Raw genomic sequence first — 24,004 nt, 5'->3', positions numbered from 1 at the left:
TCATTCTTTTTATCAGGGTTTCCTATTCGTAGTGTGAACGCTAAGTCAATTGCAGCTTCTAGACTTTCATTGGCAAGAGCTCAAGAGACAATCTTGAGTTCTTCATCGAAAAGGAAAGCTGACAGACTCCAGGATTCTTAAGACGAAGAGGAGCGGGATGGAAGTTCTTTGGTTAGAAAGCCGCGGGCTAGAAGACGCGCCATTTCGGATGACGAAGTTACTCCTCCTCCCCGTTCTGTTCCCATGACCGAGCCTGTTGAAGCCACTTTAGTGAGTTCTGATGAAGAGACTCCCATGGCAACTCGTGACTCTGCTGATCAACTCTTCTCGCATGGGTTTGATAATGAAGGCTTTGACTTGGTGTCCAAGGAAGTACCTCTTGACTCCTTTCCCGTATCTGTCCCATGGAACGCCACTTGCTTGTTCTTACTGATGTTATTTCTGCTCTGCCTCAAGCCATTATGACTTCATCTACTGTCCCTGCTACCAATGTTTCTCGCACTGAAATTGGTTCTTCAAGTGGAAGCAGGGTAATGAAGAAAATTACCATTGAAGTTCCTGTCGATGTTAATCTTCTAAAGAAGTCAGGCCAGGCTGACGTATGGTTAAAACCCTTGATTGGTCCAGTTGAAAAGTCCAAGCTTGAAACTCACAGTTCTTTGACTTGGATGAATGACATCGTGCAATCATCATTGAAGGTACAAATTTCTTTTCATATTTTATTTCATTTTTCTTCTACTAGGATTCTTATCCCTTTTTTTATGTAGATCAATCTCATCGGTACAGAGATGATGAAAAGAGTTTCCCGTACAAAACAATTGATACATGATTACCAGATTGAGGCAAATAATTGGAAAGAGCTGTATGAAAGCCTCCAACTTGAGATGGAAGTGTTAGAAGAAAACAAATGTACCTTAGAGCAGCAACTAAGAGTCATGGCATTAAAGCTAGCATTTGAGAAAGCTTCTTCCAACCAGGCGGGCAAGGATAAAAACCTTCTCAAGCCGTATTTTGCCGAACAACTCTCCAAAGCTACTGAAGGGATCAGAGGTCTGAAGGCCTTGTTGAATGAGAAAAAGGTTTATGTTGGTGAGCTTGTTCAAACACTCACCCAGACCCAAGAAGATCTCCGAGTATCTTCTGATAAGGTCAAGTTCTTGGAGAGTTCACTTGCCCCTTTGCAGTCTTCTTACGATGCTGCTTTAGCTGAGAAGGAGGAGCTTAAAATTGAAATTGATCATTGGGAAAGAGCTACGAGGCTCTTGAGGACAAGGCTGTTGTTGTAGTAAGTTGGGTCATTTTGAACATGCGTCATGATACTCTTTTGGAGGTAAGCCAGGAAGGTTTTAACTTGGATGCTAAGTTAGCAAAGATTAAGGAGACAATAGAAAAAACTCAGCAAAGCCAAAGTTTTTCTTCACCCATAGCTGATACTCCCGAAAATGTTGAAGGTAATCCTGGTGCGGTGGATGTCCCAGCTCCTTCTGATCAAATCGAGCCTTCTGCTGCTGATGATGCCATATTGAATTCTTCTTAAGAAATTGCTCCACAGTGAAAGTTTGTTTGTGAAATTTAACTTCTTTTTTTTTGTTTTGATGGTGGAACATTTGGTGGTTTTACCCCTGGTCCCATTTAGGGGTAATATTTTTGGTAATAACATATCCCCGGGTCTTTTCGGGGATTTATAATGACAATTAAGTTAGGACTAAGTTCATACTAAGTTTCAACTAAATATTATAAAGTTTTTTGTTTCAACTTATAATATCTTTGTCTTGAATTTCTGTTTTACTCTTTTAATGATTTATCCATGCCTTTTTCTTTATAAGGTCGGGGCTTTACTTTCCATTTTAATGTTAATATGTGGGTTTTTATTTTACCCTTTAACTTTTGCATTTAAAAATGCTTTGCTAATTTCGTGATTTTTTGAATCAAGCATGAATTATAAAAGAGGGCTCTTTTATATACGACACTTAATGAAGAAGACGTCTCAACTTCATAATGGTGTAAACATACGAAAGGAGAAATAGGAACACACATGTTTCTTGGAATAACTTTGATAAAAGTTTTCATTCGAACTTTGTCAAGCTTAAATAACATCTTACATGTATTTAAATATCTTCTATAACTCTTCCATAACTGTTTTCTTTACAACAGATTTGTAAAAAAAAAATCCAAGGGTTTCTTTATGACCTATGGCTAAATACTGCCTTTAACCTAACCATTCGTAGGAGTTTGAAATTTGTATCCACGAGTGTATTCATCACAGGTTTTTGGATCAGGCTTGTATTTTTTGGCTCGTGACTTTGCTCTTAACTTGATATAGTCCCCCAAGTGTTTGAGCTTTGAAGGATAAAATCTCTAGCACTTGCTTATTTCTTCCATGCGGTCCTTTTCCTGAAAAGGAAAAACATACGGGACTCGGAGGTATAATTTTAGATGAAGACTGCTTAATCCATTACATTTCCATCAGAATAATTGTAACCCTAGACGGAGAATTATGTTCCTTCCGCGTGTCTTTCAGGTCTAAATTCATCATTTAGTGTGGGCTAGTTTTTTGCCTATCATCTAAAATTGTTAGTAAGATTTTAACAATTCAAAAATAAAAATCGTAATTGGGGATACCTAACCGTTGGTATTTCCTTCCCTTAAAAATAGTACTTCTTCATATGAACAACATTCCAACTTGAAGGTTGAATCTTGCCATCCAATGTTTCAAGCTCATATGCACCTTTTCCTGCGATACCATAAATCTTGTAAGGCCCCTCCCAATTTGGACTTAACTTTCCTGCATTGGCTGCCCTCGTGGATTGGAAAACTTTCTTGAGTACGTAGTCCCCAATCTTGAAGTATCTGAGACGAGCTTTCCAATTGTAATACCACTCAATAACTTGTTGTTGCGCTGCCATCCTTATTAAGGCATTTTCCCTCCTTTGTTCAAGTACATCCAAATTTACCTGCATCTCTTCTTCATTTGACTATTCAGTAGCTTGAGTATATCTCGTACTTGGCTCCCCTATTTCGACTAGAATTAAGGCTTCAGAACCGTATACAAGTGAAAACGGTGTTTCTCCCGTACTTATTTTTGTCGTTGTTCGGTAAGCCCACAAGACTCCAGGTAGTATCTCTAGCCATTTGCCCTTTGATTCTTCTGGTCTTTTCTTCAAATTATTGATAGTAACTTTATTTGTTGATTCAGCTTGTCCATTGGCCACCAGATGATAAGGTATTGAGGTAATCCTTTTAATTTGCCAACTTTGGAAGAATTCTGTAATTTGTGCTCCTATGAATTGTTGACTGTTATCACATACGATCTCTTTTGGAACCCCAAACCGGCATATGTTGTTTCACCAGATGAAGTCTCTGACCTCTTTTTCCCGTACCTGTTTGAAGGCTCCTACTTCTACTCACTTAGTAAAATAGTCGGTGAATACTAACATAAATCTTACCTTACCTTTGGCTTGTGGTAGTGGACCTACGATATCCATCCCCCACTTTATAAAAGGATATGGTGCAACAACCGGATGTAATAATTCAGTTGATCGATGCATATTGTTGCCATATCTTTGGCACTTGCACATTTAGCCACAAAATTTTTCACTTCTTCTTCCATTTGTGGCCAGTAATAGCCAGCTCTAATTATGTTTTTTACCAAAGATCTTCCTCCAGCGTGATTTCCACAGTGCCCCTCGTGTATTTATCTCATTACATATTCCCTTTGAGAAGGCCCGAGACATCTTGCTAGAGGGCCACCGAAAAATTTTCAATATAAATTGCCCTGATTTAAACAGTAACGAGCAGCCTTTTGACGAAGTGCCTGAGCCTTTTTCTTATCTTCAGGTAGTATTCCACACTGCAAAAAACTGACAATCTCGTTTCTCCAATCCCAAATTAGATTATTGTAATTTACCTCATTTTTATCTTGATCAAGTACTGAATGAAACAAATGTATTAGGGAAATATTTTCTTCATTTGTTACTTCTGCAGCGGATGCAAGATTAGCTAAAGCATCTGTCTCGGCATTCTCTTCCCTTGGTATCTACGTGACTTTCCAAGTTTGAAATTGTCTGACCAAATCCCGTGCCTTTTCCAGGTATTGTTGCATTCTTGCCTCTCTAGCTGTATAAGTCCCCTGCATTTGGTTAACTACGAGCTACGAATCGCTTTTCATTATGACCTGCTCTATTCCGAGCTCTCGTGCCAATTCTAAATCTGTAATCACAGCTTCATATTCTGCCTCATTATTGGTGATAGGATGACATTTTATAGCTTGTCGTATGGTTTCTCCCAAAGGTGGTACCAAGACAATGCCTAGACCTGCTCCTTTTATATATGATGAACCGTTAGTAAATAAGGTCCAAGTACCTGGATTAGACCCGTTACAAACCTGTTGTTCTTTTTTCTGCTTCCAATTGTATCATTTGGCTAAAAGCTGCCACAAAATTTGCTAAAACTTATGACTTTATTATAGTTCTAGGTTGATATGTAATGTCATATTCGCTTAGCTCTATATCCCACTTGGCTAATCTACCCGATAACTCTTGTTTATGCAATATATTACGTAACGGGTAGGCAGTTACTACAGAGATAGGATGACATTGAAAATAAGGTCTTAATTTCCTAGATGCCATAATTAATGCTAGTGCAAGTTTCTCTAAATGAGGATATCGAATCTCAGCATCTAATAAAGACTTGCTAACATAATAAATCAGATATTGTTTACCTTGGTCCTCTCGAACTAATACGATACTTATCGCTACTTCAGAAACAGCAAGGAAGATAAACAATTTCTCCCCATCTTTTGGTTTGGCTAGCAATGGTGGATTTGACAAGTACACCTTTAAATTTTTAAGCGCTTGTTGACATTCTTCAGACCATTCAAATTGATTTTGCTTTTTTAAAGCTGAAAAGAATTTGAAGCACTTTTCCGATGACATGAAAATAAACTTCCCAAGGCTGTTATTCTTCCTGTCAGCCTTTGTACTTTTTTTTGCTTGTGAGTATATCCAAAATTTCCTCAATAGCTTTAATCTGAGCGGGATTTACTTCAATGCCACGGTTAGAAATAAGATATCCCAAGAACTTACCCGATGACACGCCAAATGCACATTTCTCAGGATTTAACTTCATGTTAAATTTGTGAAGAATCTGAAATGTATCAGTCAAGTGTTGAATATGATCCCCTGCTTGTTGAGATTTGACCAGCATATCATCTATATACACCTCCATGGTTTTTCCTAGGTGTTCTTGAAATATTTTAGTCACTAGCCTTTGGTATATGGCCCCAACATTCTTTAAGCCGAACAACATAACTTTGTAACAGTAAGTCCCCCCTGTCTGTGATAAAGGAAGTTTTTTATTCATCTAGAGGATCCATTTTAATATGATTATATCCTGAATACGCATCTAAAAAACTTAATAATTCATGCCCTGCAGCAGCATCAATTAGTTGATCTATGTGCGGTAATGGAAAAGAATTTTTTGGGCAAGCTTTATTTAGATCAGTATAATCTACACAAACTCGCCACTTACCATTGTTTTTGGGCACTAGTACAGTATTAGCCAACCAATATAGATACTTTACCTTGCGGATGGACCCAATTTTTAAAAGTTTTTGCACCTCATCTTGAATCACCTGATTTTTGAAGGAGCCTTGCTTCCTTTTCTTTTGCTTGACAGGTGGGTATGATGGATCTTCATTTAATTTGTGGGTCATTACCTCCGGTGGTATACCTGTCATATCTGAATGGGACCAAGCAAAACAATCTACGTTAGCCTTTAAAAATTCAATCAACTTACATTTAATCTCTGGGCTGAGGTTGATTCCAATGTAGACTTTTCTGTCGAGCCAATGTACAAATAATACAATAGCTTCCAGTTCCTCGATTGTTGTTTTGAAGTTTTCAGTTTCTTCTAGTTCTTGAATAGTATCGGGCCTCGAGTCTACATCTGTTTGCCCTTCTTTAGTTGAGGTTCGTGTTGCTGCGTCCTCAACTGAATTCTGTGATTGCTATTTTTCGTCACTTTTTGCGCTTGAATCTGCTACGGAGTTAATGCTTCGAGAAGCTTGTTGGTCACCACGGATTTGTTGTATTCCCCATTTTGATGGAAACTTGATAACTTGATGTAAAGTGGATGGAACAACATTTATTTCGTGAATCCATGTTCTACCGAGAATCATATTGTAAGCCATATCCATTTCTACTACTTGAAGTTTGGTGTCTTTGACTACTCCTTCTGCGAATGTGGTGCGTATTATCTCCTCTTTTATTACGACGCTCGAGATGTCAAAACCAGACAAGGTGTGTGCCTTGGGTATCAGCTTATCATCGGCTTACATCTCGTTTACCACTCTCAACAGAATGATATTAACAGAACTACCTGGGTCAATCAAAACTCGTTTTACATTAGTGTCATGTACAAGTAAAGATATTACCAGTGCATCATTATGCGGGGTCAGCACACCATCTGCATCTGCATTATCAAATGTAATACTATCTTCTTCCAAAACCTGTCGAACTCGCTTCCCGTGGGTAACTGTAATTTTTGACACCTTCTTTGCGGTCGTATACATTACGCCATTGATCTCTTCACCTCCACTTATGACATTAACCGTCCTTTTTGGTGAAGGAGGTTTTGGCAGTTCCTGCCTATTCTTCATATATGCTTGTTTCCCGTTTTCACTAAACAATTTAGTTAAGTACCCTTGTTTTAATGAATGTTCTACTTCACCTTGTAACAATCTGCAATCCATCGTTTTATGACCGTGATCGTTGTGAAACTCGCACAAAAAATTGGGATTTCTCTTGTTTGGGTTTGATCTCTTTTCTTTTGGCCACCGTACCTTGTCCCCCATGCTTCTTAAAATAGCCACCAACTCGGATGTGATATCATTAAAACTGTAGCCGTCAATTTTTGCTTTCGAGCTTCTGTCATCATCTCGCGTATCTCGTATGTTTCGTTCTTTTCCCAACCTTGATGATGAACCTGACTCCCTATCTCTTAATCTAGGATCATACCTTGGGTTTTCCTATTTTGAACGCGAATCCCTTCCTGCTGGTCCCATATAAGGTTCATACTTGTTTTTACCGGACCTTTTTTCAGATTCAGTTTGTCTCGAACTCACTCTTTCATCTTTCCGAGACTGAATAATAATATCTTTTTCTATCCGCAACTTTGTGTTGTATCTATTATAAACATCATTCCAAGTTGTTGCTGGAAATTATCGTAAACTTTCTTTTGAGTCTCCTTGTGGCTTCCGAGATTTTTTCATTTAGATTACTGGCAAAGGCCATAGCTGCCCAGTTGTCAGATACACGTGGCAACATCATCCTTTCACGCTGGAATCTGTCTACGAATTCCCTGAGCAACTCCGTATCTCCCTGTTTTATTTTGAAAATGTCCTCCATTCGCTTTTCAACTTTTTGAGCTCCCGAGTGTGCTTTGATAAATGAATCTGCAAGCAGAATCAATAGAATTTTCAGGTAAAAGAGAGTACCATATTAATGCTCCCTTCTTGAATGTTTCTCCGAATTTTTTGACCAATACTGATTCAATTTCTTGCTTGGTCAAATCGTTTCCCCTTACACCAGTTGTGAAAGCAGTTACGTGATCCCGTGGATCAGTTATTCCATCGTATTTCGAAATATCAGGCATCTTGAATTTCTTTGGAATTGGTAAATGAGCGGCACTTGGATTCCAAGGTTGTTGAGAGTATTTGTCCATATCTATTCCCTTGATTACAGGTGGCACTCCAAGTATCTGTTCTATGCGATTGCTCTGCTCCTTAAGCTGTTTCTGCAAAGTTAGTACTAAACTTTGTAAATCAGAATTAACTGGGTTATCTGACCCTCTATCACGAGATTCGCTAGGAGTTCCTCTACTGCCTGATTTAACGAGTCCTGAGCGAGGATTTTCCACTGTGTTGTTGTTTGGAGTTGGTATTGGTGGTACAACACCTGGCAACTGGTTAGCAAAAGCCTGAAGAGCATTACTGACCTATTGAGAGATTAATTTTTTCAAAGCTTCATCAATATCTTGATCATTCTCAAACTACTCGTTCATATTAGGTTCAGATCTGTCAGGAGTCCCTTCTCGGGATTGCCGAGGAGAGTTTCGTTGTGAAGGGACTGAGGTTTCATCGCCTTGTTGATTCTCCTGATGTTGCTGATTTTCTTGGTGCTGTAAATTTTGTTGGTTGTTGTCGTTGACATTCGACATGATTATTTTGACAAAAGAGTCGATTTAGAAAGTAAAAGATTATCAGATTCCTGGTAATGGAACCAATTTGTTTAACCAGAAAATAAGAATTTCGGTCAAAGCTTAATTTTAGAAGAACTCGGACTCGGGTTACTGATAATCAAATAAAAAAATAATTATGTAATGGAAAAGAAGAATTGAATTGAGAAGTAGCTGAGTAACCAAAATAAAGCAATATAAATCACTATATTCCAATAATAATCTGTGTCCTCCCATACAAATGTTATTTCTCTCCTTTTATAGCTACTTCTAAGTATTATGTTTCTTTCCTCTCATAATAGAGCCATTATGAGCAATTAATGGCATTAATGTAACGTTATAATTGGCAATCGTAACTGTTTCATGAAGATTCTATAACGTTTCCCATCATTGATGCTCATTAATTACAGATAATACATATTTGTACTTTTTGCTAACTAGGTTCATTCCTCCGATGTCTCTTCAAATTATCAAAAGATCCGAGTAACCGTTCCTTCTTGTTTTTTTGCACCTTTGCCCGTACCTATTAAGGCTCGAAACTCTTTGAATACTCTTCGCTAATTGTCACTCTTTTATTGATCCACATATCTTGACATGTCGGCACATAATTAATTCCAAATGTTAACTCGATTTTCCCCAATACAATATGTGTCTAATGTACGTAAATAAAGGCTAACCCATGCCGTTAATCAAAATAGATCACTTAAAAATACAGGAAGAGAAAGTCAAGATTAAAAATAATAGCAAAATGTTTCTCTTAGTCGTGCTTTTCATGATGAAATTTAATTGTTTTTCTTAGCGGTATTACCTGAATACTATGTTTAAGAACTCTACGTTATCTCTTCCCGTTGTTTGATTTCCAAAAAAGAAATCTAAAAGAATTATTTAAAAAGAAAATAAAAGATTCTGCCGTCTAAATTTGAGAGGGAGATCTAGAGCAAGCGAAATAAAGTACTATTAAAGACTCTGATTGACATGGCCAACTTGAATTAGGAAAATTTGAGCTGAGAAAAGAAGTTAAAAAATTGGATCGTTCCATTTGTAGTAACTAGTTAGCTTCATATATTACCACACCCTGATCAACAAATGCCAAATAAAAATATCAATACTTTCCAAGTTGATTTGTACAATGAAATTAAATTAATGAATCTCTAGTGAGAACCCGAACTTTGTCTTTTTTGTCTCCCCCCCCCCCCTTCACCCCAATTTGGTATAATTTTTTTTTTTAATATTTATACTAGCCGTTACAAAGTGTGATCAGTTTTTTTGGGGTATCTGAGTTGAAGATCATTAACATAATAGTCATATACAAACAAATGCAGAAAAATAAAACAAAGTAGGCTAGCGGTATACATATATCAATGCTATTGCAGCCATATTTAAGGAAAATGTCGATCACTGTATAGACTTCTCTAAAAATGTATTGCACAAGTGCTCCTCCAAGATCATCAAGCAAAGACATGTATTTAGCAAAGATATATACTGTATTTATCATTTACTCCGTTGAATATAAGGCATAGTTTATCATAAATTTTGTTGTAACATTATAAGAATAGAACTAGATAGCCTAAGTGGGGAGAAGGTATTCGAGCTAGCTTGCTCTAATTATCTTAAGGTCTAGTTTTTTGGTATTACGCTGATACAGTAATGTCCTATCGTCTATCGATTAAAGGTAAAAACTTAATTTCATTTATAATAATAAAGACTGAAAATATTATGCTGCATTATCCGTTCCTTTAATTTAATCATTTTAATATACTAATTATTGTTCTGCTTTAATTTGAGCACTTGCAGATTCGGCTTTGGAATATATATTTTTGATAAGTCGATCAACAGAAGAATTAGCCAAAAAATTATTAGAATACATTTTGAGAAAATCAAAGTGAAGAAATCAACAATAATAATTGCGAATCTACGATTCCGGCATCAAATAGATTGGCAGATAAAAAGATATATCCATCTATAATGAAATTTTATTAGTAAAACTATGCAATCATAATTTCCTAATTAATAATGTTTCTGAGATTTTACTTGAAAAACAATTTTTTCTTTTTGCTAATGAAAGAGACTTTTATTAATAACACAAACGGAAGTTATTATATGATGGTAACTGAATGTATAGTCCCAGTTCCATAGAGGTCTTCCTTTAGTTCATTAAGGATAAATGGGGGTGGGTCTACAAAAATCAAAATGTTTTTCCCCATAACTGGACCTCTGCCTTTCCCATAGCAGGCTAGTTTATCTGCTCCAGCATTAACTTCCCTAAGGATGTGGCACACCTGTGGGCTGCCCAGGTTCTTCATTAGGTACCTGCAATCCATTAACATCTGTGAGAAAATTAGATTATTAAATGATAATAGTTGAATCAATACCTGTGAATCAATTTCCACAGTAAGTGAAACTAAGTTGTTACTGAGTGCCAAGCTTAGACCATTGTAGAAGGCTAGTATTTCCATATGAATGGCAGAGTGTGTAGTTGTGATTCGAATGGCTAAATATTGGACTCATAGGGTGATTGTACAATCGTTACTAGGCTACAAGTTATAGCTTAGGAGATTAATAAAATTCTAAGTGACGTTACATGCATAAAATGACTCTCTTATTTCCAAAAAGGAAAAGAAAAGAAAATAATACATCTGAGTTAGACTAGCTATTTAATTTCATGTACTTATGTTCTTTGTTAACAATATCAGTTATGTATCATGTACTCAAAAGTTACTCATGAAGAAGAAAAACTATCCATCTTTAGAATAACATTAGGTTTTCCTAGGTAGTTAAACTACTTGACAAGAACATTAATTAAATCAATTCTAAATGAAAAACTCTTTCACATAATTATATTGTGCAAAACAACCAGACCAAGCATCTTCCTTAACAACCTCAGTTCAGTTATGGATTAAAGAACTAACTGCCAAATAATGTCCACTAAAATTAGTGGTCAAATCTTGTTTTACGGGCCATAGTTAGAAAAAAAATAGCTATAAAATCCCCATAATATTATCACTATTCTCTACATCCAAAAACACAAAGTTATTGATCTTTGTAGAAAAAAGCTTTGAATTGTTTGGATTTATTTTCAAACAATTCAAAGCTTTTGGTCTTCTGTTACAATTCATCAAACACAAATGGCAGGGACACAGGCCATGATTTTTGCCCTAGATGACACTGACCACAGCTTCTATGCACTAGAATGGACTCTTGATCATTTCTTTGTCACAGATTCCGTTTTTAAGCTCGTCATTGTTCACGTAAAAACTACTCCAACTTCTGTCATAGGTCTTGCTGGCCCAGGTACTACCTTACAATTTGATTACTTTGTCGTGTTTATGGGTTCAATCTTTAGGGTTTCACTTATTATATCTTTGAAATTACGAGTTCTAATAGTTTTTCACATATATGTTTATATTTCATGTTGAAAACGTTGGGTTTGGTTGAATCTATTATTTAATGCTCCATCTATTAATTTTGTCAAGGGAATTCAGAAATATGTTGTCTTCTGTTTAAGGGATTCAACAATTGACATATATACACTTTTTTTAAACCTATATACACATTACAATTTTCCAGCCAAAGCCAAAGGGGATTCAATTGAACCTCTTCAATAAATGTGGCTCCGACATTGTTTATGACGAATCCTCTTAATGAGATCCTAATAATGCATATAGATTATTCATGCATGCATATATATAGCCAATCTCGACTAATTTGAGATTGAGATATAATTGATTGATTGATTCTTTAATGTGGTATATACGTAGGAACAACTGACGTGCTCATGCTCGTGGAAACCGATATTAAAAAGACAGCTCAAAGAGTTTGTGAGAAGGCAAAACAGTTATGCAGCGCTAAAGGGGTGACTGATGTTGAATTTGATGTTGTCGAAGGAGATGCCAGAAATGTGCTGTGTGATGCTGTTGACAAGCACCACGCCTCTGTCTTGGTCATGGGCAGCCATGGTTATGGAGCTTTCAAAAGGTAAAATAAATAATACTATAGTAGATCTCATCATTTTAGAGTTTACGTACACTAAAAGAAACATAAATATATTAGCGTCAGACGGGTTCTGTCGTTATAAAATATATTTCCGTCGCTAAACCAATCGCGACAGATTAGTGACGAATTTCATCGTAGCCAATTCTTGTTTATTTCAGTGTTATATTTTATTTTATTCTATAACGAGAGTTTTGATTGGCAATTTATACTTTAAATTTTCAACAGGGCTGTTTTGGGAAGCGTAAGTGACTATTGCTCTCACCATGCTCGTTGTTCAGTGATGATTGTGAAGAAGCCAAAGACAAAGAATTGAAAATGCTCAACAATAAAAGCATAAAGGAAAATATATATTGGAGGGAGATTAGACCAAAGCCTTCGCAAGAAATATTAATTTAGAGAAAGAGGACGTACATCCAAATCTCTAAATATACTTACAAAATCAATAGAACTATATGTAGCTAGCATATATGCTTGGAAAAAAAATCATATCTTGCTGGCTTCATGAATTTAATAGTTAGCAATAGGTATGCCCTCTTGTTCTTTTTTCTTTCTCCTTTTTTCTTGCACCACATTCATGGTGTTTTTTTTTGTTGGATTGAATGTTTTTCATTTTTAAATTAATGGAAATAAAATCCTGCATTCGCAATTATATGGGTTGCCTTTCTCCACATTTTCGTATGTTTTATTCCTCTCAATCTTTACCACTTGTTATCCTTAAATCATGTGAGGTATTGAAGAAAAGAAAAAGAAAAAGAAGAGAGAGAGAGAGATGAATCACCAATGAAAAGGAGAAACAGAAAATATTTTTTCATCATGATTTAATTGGTACGATATATATATATATATATATATATATATAGAAAATATTTTTTCATCATGATTTAATTGGTACGATATATATATATATATATATATATATATATATATATATATAATAATTTCCGATACTTTGCAAGCGATATTATTACTAAGTAGAAATTACGAACAAAAGTTGTCTGAAAAAAATCGATTATGATCTTATTAATGTACTATAAACATGTACTTTAAAAATGCTGAACGTTATATAAGGTCGAAATTCTAGTTATTACAAAATCTTATAACATATTACTTTGAAAATTCTTATATCATCTGATTAAAAAAAATACAACTATTATATTTTAATTAGATTCGTTTCACCGTTACAAATTACAAATAACAGGATTAGGTATAGAGATTGAAGATAATGATGCCAATCAACAAGACAGTAGCTAAAGCTAATGGATTATAACTCTACATTTTGAATTGTGGAGGGCATAGACCATCACCTCGTCCATATATAGGCGGATCCAAAATTTGAACTTGATGGGTTCCTATAATAAGCTCAAGTTAATAGTATAATAATAATTGGGTTCACAATTAAAGATTTTTGGCGTATTTCTTAATATATACTTCTTCCGCTCACTTTTACTTGTCCATTATTAACTTTTGCACATCCCTTAAGAATAATAAATAAAGTGCATAATTTATCATGATACCCATATTAATTGATAGTCTTAATGGATTTGAAAATGATTTGGAATGAGTAATTAATGTTAAGGGTGGCAAGACAGAAAAAATAAATTATTTTCCTCTTGATATGCGAAAGTGTCACGACCCGAAATCCAACTAGCCGTGATGACACCTAACCCACCCGCTAGGTAAGTCAGTTAACAACAAACCAGTTCAAATGATATTTATTAAGAGAAGAAATAATAATACAACTGAACTATTATACGAAGAATTCCCAAAGACTGGTAGTACAAATCTTGAGCGTCTAAGATTCAGATTTTTATTACAAGACTGAAGTGAAATAATTACAACATCTATTCGAAATGTAAATGAACATAATTCGAATCTAATGCTACCAAGGACAAGTAATAGCCAAAACTGGAGTGCATGTTACATTTTCCGATCCAGCTCCCGACGTACGCAGCAACATTAGCATCCAACATCTGCACGCAAGGTGTAGAAGTGTAGTATGAGTACAACCAACCCCATATACTCAATAAGTAACAAAACTAACCTTAGGTTGAAAGTAGTGACGAGCTGGAACAAATGTCAAAGTCCAACATCAATAGCCAACAAAAGTTCATCACAACATAATAACAGTGCTAAAAGAAGTAACTCAGAGATAAAATACTCAGCTCTTTTACAGTTTCGAAACATAGGCATGCTTTTCAAGTATATTAGTGAAAACCCAAATCTTTTACCGAAATCACCAAAATATGAGTAAGTTTGTAAAGCTGTAATTTTTCCCGAAGCTTTCAACAATAAATAAGATGTTTCATTTTTTTTTCCAGATAGCATGAGGAAAGTGCATCTCTATGCCTACATGTCACTATGCAGGTGAAATCATGAATGCCACCAAAATCGTGTAGCGTGAGAAAATGTATCTCTATGCCTGTATCTCAAATACACATGCCAAACATATGCATCTCAATGATGAACTTATGTACTCACACTCTCAGAGTACTCAATCACATGGTCTAACTCTCTCACTCATCACGCTCGATACTCAATACTGTACAGGGTAGATCTAGCCCAACCAAACATAAATAAAACCTCATGCTCAGTACTGTATATGGCCAATCCAGCCTAAGGAAGATCCTATATATATATATATATATATATATATATATATATATATATATCAACTGATAGTCAGTTACTCAGTACTGTATAAGACCGATCCAGCCCAGGGAAAATTCATCCCCAAACATAAATAATTCGAGCAAGATCCATCCCTCAATATAAATGTCAACTGCGCTCACTGGGGGTGTACAGACTCCGGAGGGGCTCCTTCAGCCGAAGCGCTATAATAAGACACATTCATGCATAAATCAATAAAACATGATGCGGCGTGCAGCCCGATCCCATAAATATCACTCACAATTATTCCCTCAGCCTCACTAAGTCATCAATCTCTCCAGTCTCTTCGGCTCACAATGTCATGAAATTAGCCCAAAATGATGATATGATGTATCAATAAATAGCAACAGAGTCTGAAATATGATATGCAATGAATAAATATGACTGAGTACGAAATTATAGTTTAAACGTATAATTCAACAACAGAAATGACCTCAGGAGGTCCCAATAATACCAACATATGCCTAAGCATGATTTCTAGCATGTGTCACAACTCAGTTTTGTCTAACACATGGAAAAATACAAGTTAATTGACTACATAGCTCTACGGAATTTATTGAGTCACAATTACTATTGTGCACGCCCACACGCTCGTCACCTAGCATGTGTGTCACCTCCAAACAAATCACATAACATGTATAATTAGGGTTCATACCATCAGCTCCAAGTTTAGAAGTGTTACTTACCTCGTACAAGCCAAATCCAATACCAAGCAAGCCAAACGATGCTCCAAAAATTCCATCTTGCATGTACCGACATCTGAACGGCTCGAAACTAGCCAAAAGCAACTCAAATACATCAAATACGCCAAAGGAAACAAACTCAATCGATAAAGGTCGAATCTTCAATCAAAAGCCCAAAATCAATCCAAAAGTCAAACCTGGGCCCGCACCTTAGAACCCGACAATACTTATAAAATCCGACAACCCATTCAATTACGAGTCCAACTATACAAGTTTCGTCCAAATCCGACTCCGAATCAATGTTCAAAACTCAAAAATTCACTCTATGAAACATAAGACAAACCCCCAAATTCTCTCTTGAAATCCTCAATCAAATGCAAAAAACGAATATAGATTCATGAAATATAATTAAAAAAAATGAGTGGAGAACACTTACTCCAATCCATATGATGAAAATCGCTTCAAAAATCGTCTCAATCTGAGCTCCCTAGCTCCAAATATGCAAAAATGTCGGAAACCTTGGAAATTGTAACGACCCGGCCGGTCTTTTTAAGAATTTACGCCTCGATCCCCTATTAACTACTTTTCCTATGTTTGTTTTTGCTATTTTGAATTGCCGGGATGTTTGCTTTTGAGTTTCGGAGAGTTTTGGGACACTTAGTCCCTAATGAGAGTTTAAGTGTTAGAAATTTGACCGTAGTCGGAGCAATGTGAAGACAGCCTTGGAATGGAATTCTGTCAGTTTTTTTAGCTCCCTTGGGTGATTTTGGGCTTAAGAGCGTGTTCGGATTGTGTTTTGGAGGTCCGTAGCTTATTTAGGCTTGAAATGCCGAAAGTCGAATTTTTGAAGTTTTCGGTTCGGTAGTGAGATTTTGATATCGGGGTCGGAATGGAATTCCGGAAGTTAGAGTAGCTCCGTAGTGTTGAATGTGACGTGCTTGCAAAATTTTAGGTCATTCGGACGAGGTTTGATAGACGTTTTGATCGAAAGCGTAATTTGAGAGTTTTTGGAATTCTTAGGCTTGAATCCGATGTAAAATTGGTGTTTTGATGTTGTTTTGAGCGTTCCGATGATTGAAACAAGTTTGAATGATGTTTTAATATTGGTTGGCATGTTTGGTTGAGGTCTCGGGGGCCTCGGGTGTGTTTCTGTCACGACCCAAAATCCGCTTAGGGTCGTGATGGTGTCGGACACCGCTGTCAGGCAAGCCAACCAAATTACTTAATTAAATTCTCATTTTAATAATTTTGAAAACTATGATTTTCCTTCAATTTTACTAGTGAAAGGTAATCATTTCAAATTAAATGTAATATTAAGAAGTTAATACAAGATATCCCATAATCATCCCAGAACCCGGTGTCATGAGTGCATGATCATTTACTAGGGAATGAAATAAAATACAGTAACTGTCCGGAATACAAAGTGGACAAAAATGAAAATACAGTACAATACTTTGAAGGAGGCTCTGCTGGCTGCGGGTCGTCCCGATAAATGCAGCTTACCTAAGTCTCCGTATCAACCATGTCGCTATGCCACTAAGCCACTAGCCACACATGAACCTGTGCAACAAAAGTGCACAACAAGTGTAGTATGAGTACGAAAACAACGTATACCCAGTGAGTATCCCATCTAATCTCGAAGAAGTAGAGACGAAAGGTCGACTTCGACACTTACTAGTGGTCCAATGATAATATAATAAAAATGTGAGGAAATCATGGATTTCATAAAGCAAAATTTAACTCATAAAGCCGGAAAGCAGGTAAACAACTTCTCAAATAATAAAGGATTTTCAAAGATTTACTTTTCATTATCTTTATCAATTTATCTCTGGCCAGGAAAGACAATTATTAACATTTATAATTCTCAGGCAAGCAATACAAGCATGCGCATATCATGCTGAGGTCGTACGACCCGATCCAACATAAAAATAAAATGTGCACTGCCAGAGAGTCGAATGGCGTGAACCATAGATGCATCTATTACCCCGCTCACGAATCATACATGCGATGCGGTCAAATATAAATAAACAATCACCCTGCTCACGAATCATACATGCGACGCAGGTACACATAGAAGTACATGCTCAAACAGTCAATCAAGACATTCATCAAGGAGACAATTATACAAGAAGGTGTAAATTTCCCTTTTTTTACAAGTCGTGAAAATGAAGTTTAACTCTTTTAAAAAATCATTTGCCACTTCAATGTGATTTAAGCAATTTAAACTATCAATACGATTACACCTATTACAAGTAAGCATACTTTTGGATCCTAGACTACCCGGACATAAGCATAATAGTAGCTACGCACGGACTGTCGTCACCTCGAGCATACGTAGCCCCCACAATTAGGAGCACATATTCAATTAATTCACCTATGGGGGATAATTCCCTCTTACAAGGTTAGAAAGGAGACTCAGCTCACTCCAAAGTCTATATTCCGATTCAAGAACGCGCTCAAACCTCCAATTCGGAGCTGAACGATCCAAAACTATTCAAATAGGGTAAGAACTAGTCAATACATGCTCGAAAGTTCATATTCTAATCATTAACCCAATTTCCCAACCCTAAATGCAAGGTTTCTAAAATTCATCCCCGGGCCCACGTGCCCGGATTCCGGAAATTTTTGAAGAAAGTTGTTACCCATAACCTAAGGATCAAGAATATATGATTTTTACTTCATTCCCTAACAAATTTCGTGGTTAAATCTTGTTTTACCAAATTCTAGGGTTTTCATCTACAACCCTTGATTTTTTCTAATTTTTACATATTAATCTACCCATAATCTATGTATTTAACTCAAGTTGTGTAGAAATTACTTACCTCAAAGTATTAGGTGAAAATCCTCTTCTAAAAGCTCCAAAAATCGCCTAAGAGGATGAAGGAAATGAGCTAAATGGTCTAAGTCTCGAAATTAATAGCTGGACACAACCCTCTGATGTCACATTTGCGACAGGGAAATTGCAAATGCGAGCTTCGCAAATGCGAAGATTTCGTCGCAAATGCGACCCCCGACTGAACTGGCCTACTTCGCAAATGCGATAAGGGTTCCGCAAATGCGAACCCTTCAGGCCTCGCAAAAGCGACCCAATTGTCGCAAATGCGAACGATCCCCCCAGCCGCCCAGGTTCGCAAATGCGAACAGAACATCACAAATGTGATGGCCGCATTTGCGACCAATACATCGCAATTGCGATCATACCAGTACTAGCAATCCTATTTCTTAGCAAATCATTCCGAAGCTATCCTGAATCACACACGAACCCCCGGTGCTCCAAACCAAATACCCGCACAAGTCTAAAAACATCAGACGGACTTGCTCGAAGCCTCAAATCATATCAAACAACGCTAAAACCATGAATCACACTCCAATTCAAACTTAATGAACTTTAAAATTTCAAACTTTTACGTTCGGTGTTTAAACCTATCAAATCACGTCCGTTTGACCTTAAATTTTACACACAAGTCATATTTGACATTACATACCTACTACAACTTCCGGAATCAGAATCTGGCTCTGATATCAAAAAGTCAACTCTCGGTCAAACTTCCCAAAAACCTTCAAATTTCTATCTTTAACCAAATAACTTCAAAATGACCTACGGACCTCCGAATTCACTTTCGATCGTGCTCCCAATACTAGAATCACCATACGGAGCTATTCCCAGACTCGAAATCCCAAACGGACATTGATAACACTGAAATGCACTTCAACCCAAACTTATGAGATTCTTCCAAAATGTTAACTTCCACAATAGGCGCCGAAACGTTCTCGAGTTTTTCAAAATCCAGTCCGGACATAAGCCCAAGTCCAAAATCATCATACGAACCTGCTGAAACCTTCGAATCCTGATTTCGAGGTCATTTACTCAAAAATCCAACCTTACTCAATTCTTTCAACTTAAATATTCCGAAATGACAATTCTCCTTCCAAATCAACTCCGAACTTCCCAGAATTCAAGTTTGAACGTGCATATAAGTCGTAATACCTGAAATGAAGCTGATCATGGCCTCAAACTATTGAACGACGCGCTAGAGCTCAAAACGGTCGGTCGGGTCGTTACAGTTTCGGATGCTCAATGGGGCATTTTGGAACTTGTTGGAATTGCATAAAAATTGCAGCAGCCCAGTTTTGGTTTCGTTCTTCGTGTTTGCAAGTAGTGTCTCACATTCATGAAGAGGAGCTGGGGCTGGGGGAGTTTTAATGCTTCGCGTTCGCGAAGGTTCTCCAGCGTTCGCGAAGCTGGAGAAGATGTTTTATCGCGTTCGCGACCTGGGAATCGCGTTCACGATGAAGGAAGCTGGACGGCCTAGACCCAAGAGACATTATACTTCGCGAACGTGAGGGTCCTTCCACGTTCGCAAAGAAGGAATAACTGGGCAATATTTAAATAGCCAATTCGCGACCCTTCTTCGGTTTTCCACCATTTTTGAACGGGATTGAAGATTTTGAGGGAGAATTTTGAGGAAACCAAAGGGGAATTACTTGGAGGTAATATTCTTGACTTCATAACTCATTTATATGTGATTAAAGGTCTAATTAGTGGTGAAAAATTAGGGAAACATTAGTGCAAAATGGGTAATTAGGGCTTGAGATTAAGAGACCGTAAAATGGGTATTTGAGGGGTCAATTGAAATTTGATTTTAGTGTTCTTGATATGTATAGACTCGTGAGAGTACGAGGATACTGAAAATGTAAATTTTAACTAATTCTGAGGCGTGGGTCTGAGGGGCATTTTGGTCATTTTACCTAATTTCGCGTATTAGCTTAGAATTGATTTGTAGAATCAGTTACTTGAAGTATTATTTACATTATGCAATTGAATTGAATAGATTTGGGCCATTTGGAGTCAGGTACTTGTGGCAAGAAAGTGGTTTCGGGTTGATTTTGAGTCGGTTCGAAGTAAGTGCCTTGCTTAAACTTGTGGGGGGGGGGGAAACTCCTCTTAGGATTTGGTATTTTTGATAATTGAAATGCCTTGTACGTGAGGTGATGAGTGCGTACTTGCGCTATTTGAAAATTCGGTTTTCATTAAGTAATTATTAGTATGTTTCTTTTCCTGTTTATACTACTTACAATTTAAGCTTGTTGTTAACTTGGGAAAGCATGTCTAATTGACTTAATTGCCTTAATTGCTCAAACTGCCTTATTTAGATTACGTGCAACATGCTAGGTCAGAAATACCTATTTTACCTTGGTATGGAACTTCAATTGAATTGTATACTCTTCTTGTTGTTGTTGTGTGTTTATTTTGGGACTACAAGATGGTATCCCGGGAGATCCCCTTGTGTGTTTACTTTGGGACTACAGAAAGGTATTCCGGCAGATTCCCCTGCACATTTACATTGGAACTACGGGACTACACCCGGTAGATTCCCCCTGTACTGAGTATATACATTTAGGACTACGGATCGGTATTCCAGGAGATCCCCTCGCATAATGAGTTGGACTACGGGATGGTATCTCGGGACATCCACTGGATATTTATATTTGGGACTACAGGACGGTATACTGGGAGATCTCCGATTGTTATCATTGTGCTGAGCTGTATTTCTTTTTGTGTTTACTTGCCTCTGTAGTAGTTGTTGCTATCCTTTATATCCTGTGTTACTTTTACTGTTGTACTTACTTATAATATTTTGTTCTATACTGTTGAACCTTATATTTTATTTAACCTTAGTAGGGCCCTGACCTTCCTCTTCACTACCCGACTGAGGTTAGGCTTGGCACTTACTCAGTACCGTTGTGGTGTACTCATGCCCTTTCTGCGCATGTTTTCATGTGCAGATCCAGGTACTTCACTTAGACTTATCACGCTTGAGACGAGGCGCTTGTAGAGACTTCGAGGTATATCTTCCACATCCGTATACCTAAGAGTCCTTTTCTACTCCCCTTTTAAGTATTAGACCTTCTGTATTTCTCTTCTTTGTTAGATATTCTGGAGTTAGACACTGTAGATATTCAAAAGCTTGTGTTTCATGAGATTCCGAATTTTAGGAAATGTTGTTAGTTTTGAGAGTTGTTATTGTATGTGTCGAGCGGTACCTTAAACACTGTTTTATTTTACTATTTTGGTTTTTAATTATTTCTTCCGCAAATTTTTGTTTATTTTATGCCTTGTTAGGCTTACCTAGTCGTAGAGACTAGGTGCCGTCTCGATGGTTCACGGAGGGCAAACCAGGATCGTGACAAGTTGGTATCAGAGCTCTAGGTTCATAGTAGTCATGAATCACAAGTTGGTTTATTAGAGTCTCGTGGATCGGTATGGAGACATCTATACTTATCTGCGAGTGGCTATGTAACTGTTAGGAAAATTCCACTTCATTTGATTTCCTTTTCATGCGAGATTTTGATATCACAATTCTAAACTTCTGTCTTTTATTCTTTCACAGATGGTGAGGACACGCGCTACCTGAGATGATCAGGCACCCTCTACTATAGACGTCAGAGGCCGGGGCCGGGGTAGAGGCCAAGGACGCACACGTGTTACAGCCAGAACACCCGCGCGAGCTGCCACTGAGGTACCACCAGCAGTTCCAGCTGGAGTCTAGGCACCTGATACGCCTACTACTACTACTACTCCAGTTCTTCAGGAGACTCTTGCGCAGTTCATGAGCATGTACACCACTTTGGCTCAGGCGGGTTGCTTCCCCTTGCTGCAGCCACATCTTAGGCTGGGGGAGGAGCACAGACTCCCATCGCCCGCATTCCTGAGCAGCGAGTGCATGTTGATCAGGTCCCAGAGATTATTCCTGTACAACCTATAGTCCCAGGTCAGCTCGAGGACAGGGCAGCAGCTTCAGAGGATGAGCAACGGAGATTTGAAAGGTTCAAGAAGTATGATCCTCCTGTATTCAGTGGGTTAGCATCAGATGATGCCTTGGGATTTCTGGAGGAGTGTCACCGTATCCTCCGCACTATCAGGATAGAGTGGGGTTTCTTTCACTGCCTTCCAGTTTCGAGGGGCCGCCTATGAGTGGTGGCGCACCTATGAGTTAGACAGTCCGGATGAGGCAGCTTCACTGACTTGGACTCTATTTTCAGATATGTTCCTGAGAGAGTTTGTTCCTTAGAGCCTCAAGGACGCATCACGCGTAGAGTTTGATCATTTTGCGCTAGGGTACTATGACTGTCTCGGAGTATGCTGTCTGTTACACCACTTTGGCTAGATATGCCCCAGCCTTGTTTTTTACTATTCACGAGAGGGTTCGCTGGTTTATTGAGGGGATTATTCCTAGCATCAGGTCTAGCATGGCTCGTGAATTGGAGATGGATATTTGTATTAGCAGGTGGTGAGCATTGCTAGGAGTATAGAGGGTATGCATGCTAGGGAGAGAGACGAGAGGGAGGCCAAGAGGTCTCGAGAGTTGGGCCATTATTCTGGTGCCCGTGTCCGAGCTGCAGGTCATCATGGTAGGGGTTATATGCATCGCCCCATTCATTCAGCTCTTCCAGTAGCCAGTGGTATTATAGCTCCCCTTAGGCCTCAAGAGCCTTATTATGCACCGCCAGTATCTAGTGCGCCTCCTACGCGAGGTGCTTTTAGTGGTCAGTCCAATAGACCTGGCCCGAGCCAGTTACAACCACCACATCCTCCTAGAGCTTGTTTTGAGTGTGGTGACACATGCCATATGGTGAGGGATTGACCCAGACTTAGGAGGGGTGCACTGCCACAGACTTCTCAGCCACAGCGTGCCCCACAGAGTTCTCAGGCTATGGTTATAGCTCCAGTTGCTACCCCACCCACTTAGCCAGCTAGAGGTGGAGGTCGGGGAGGTAGGGGTCGCCCTAGAGGGGGAGGCCAGACCCGATACTATACCCTTCCTGCCCGTACCGAGGTTGTTGCCTCGGATTTTGTCATCACAGGTACAATACTGGTTTGTCACAGAGATGTATCGGTTTTATTCGATCTAGGATCCACTTATTCTTATGTATCTTCTTATTTTTCTCCGCATTTGGGGGTATCTCAGAATTCTTTGAGTTCCCCCGTTTATGTTTCTACTCCTGTTATTGATTCTCTTATTGTGGATCGCGTTTATCGGTCGTGTTTGGTTGCTCTTAGTGGTTTTTAGACCAGAGCCAATTTATTATTGCTTAGCATGGTAAATTTTGATATTATCTTGGGCATGGACTGGTTGTCTCCCCATTATGCTATTCTTGATTGTCACGCCAAAACCGTGAAGCTGGCTATGCCAGGTGTACTGTGTGTTGAGTGGAGGGGTACTTTAGATCACACTCCCAATAGAGTTATTTCTTTCCTTAAGGCTCGGCGTATGGTTGAGAAGGGGTGTGACGCGTATCTAGCTTATATGAGAGATATCAGTATTGGTACCCTTATAGTTGATTCAGTTCCAGTAGTACAGGATTTTCCTGATGTGTTTCCAGCAGATCTTCCAGGCATGCCACCCGATAGAGATATTGATTTT

The 24,004-nt window shown here is 38.0% G+C and overlaps 3 protein-coding genes across 3 annotated transcripts; 2 read left to right on the top strand and 1 right to left on the bottom strand.

Annotated features, from left to right (window-relative positions):
- Positions 1-404: 404 nt before the first annotated feature.
- On the top strand, positions 405-1,286 carry LOC138869581 (uncharacterized). Its single transcript, XM_070147212.1, has 2 exons — positions 405-698; positions 768-1,286. Exons 1-2 carry the CDS (start codon positions 405-407, stop codon positions 1,284-1,286), a joined length of 813 nt encoding a protein of 270 aa, XP_070003313.1.
- Positions 1,287-6,331: 5,045 nt separating this feature from the next.
- Positions 6,332-6,751, bottom strand: LOC138869576 (uncharacterized). Its single transcript, XM_070147206.1, has one exon. It carries the CDS (start codon positions 6,749-6,751, stop codon positions 6,332-6,334), a length of 420 nt encoding a protein of 139 aa, XP_070003307.1.
- Positions 6,752-11,247: 4,496 nt separating this feature from the next.
- On the top strand, positions 11,248-12,877 carry LOC104231271 (universal stress protein PHOS34-like). The gene is made up of 3 exons (XM_009784236.2): positions 11,248-11,526; positions 11,994-12,210; positions 12,454-12,877. Exons 1-3 carry the CDS (start codon positions 11,361-11,363, stop codon positions 12,539-12,541), a joined length of 471 nt encoding a protein of 156 aa, XP_009782538.1. The 5' UTR covers positions 11,248-11,360; the 3' UTR covers positions 12,542-12,877.
- Positions 12,878-24,004: the final 11,127 nt, after the last annotated feature.

Source organism: Nicotiana sylvestris, chromosome 1, assembly GCF_000393655.2.
Source record: "Nicotiana sylvestris chromosome 1, ASM39365v2, whole genome shotgun sequence".
NCBI lineage: Eukaryota > Viridiplantae > Streptophyta > Magnoliopsida > Solanales > Solanaceae > Nicotiana > Nicotiana sylvestris.
This window is presented reverse-complemented; position numbering and strand designations above follow the sequence as displayed.

What these genes read in the sequence shown, in the direction of transcription:
- LOC138869581 (XM_070147212.1), top strand. Translation starts at nt 405, where the DNA reads ATGGAACGCCACTTGCTTGTTCTTACTGATGTTATTTCTGCTCTGCCT. An exon ending in TCGTGCAATCATCATTGAAG is followed by an intron (nt 699 to 767) that starts GTACAAATTTCT and finishes TTTTTTATGTAG; the next exon opens with ATCAATCTCATCGGTACAGA.
- LOC138869576 (XM_070147206.1), bottom strand. Translation starts at nt 6,751, where the DNA reads ATGGATTGCAGATTGTTACAAGGTGAAGTAGAACATTCATTAAAACAA.
- LOC104231271 (XM_009784236.2), top strand. Translation starts at nt 11,361, where the DNA reads ATGGCAGGGACACAGGCCATGATTTTTGCCCTAGATGACACTGACCAC. An exon ending in CATAGGTCTTGCTGGCCCAG is followed by an intron (nt 11,527 to 11,993) that starts GTACTACCTTAC and finishes GTATATACGTAG; the next exon opens with GAACAACTGACGTGCTCATG. An exon ending in GGTTATGGAGCTTTCAAAAG is followed by an intron (nt 12,211 to 12,453) that starts GTAAAATAAATA and finishes AATTTTCAACAG; the next exon opens with GGCTGTTTTGGGAAGCGTAA.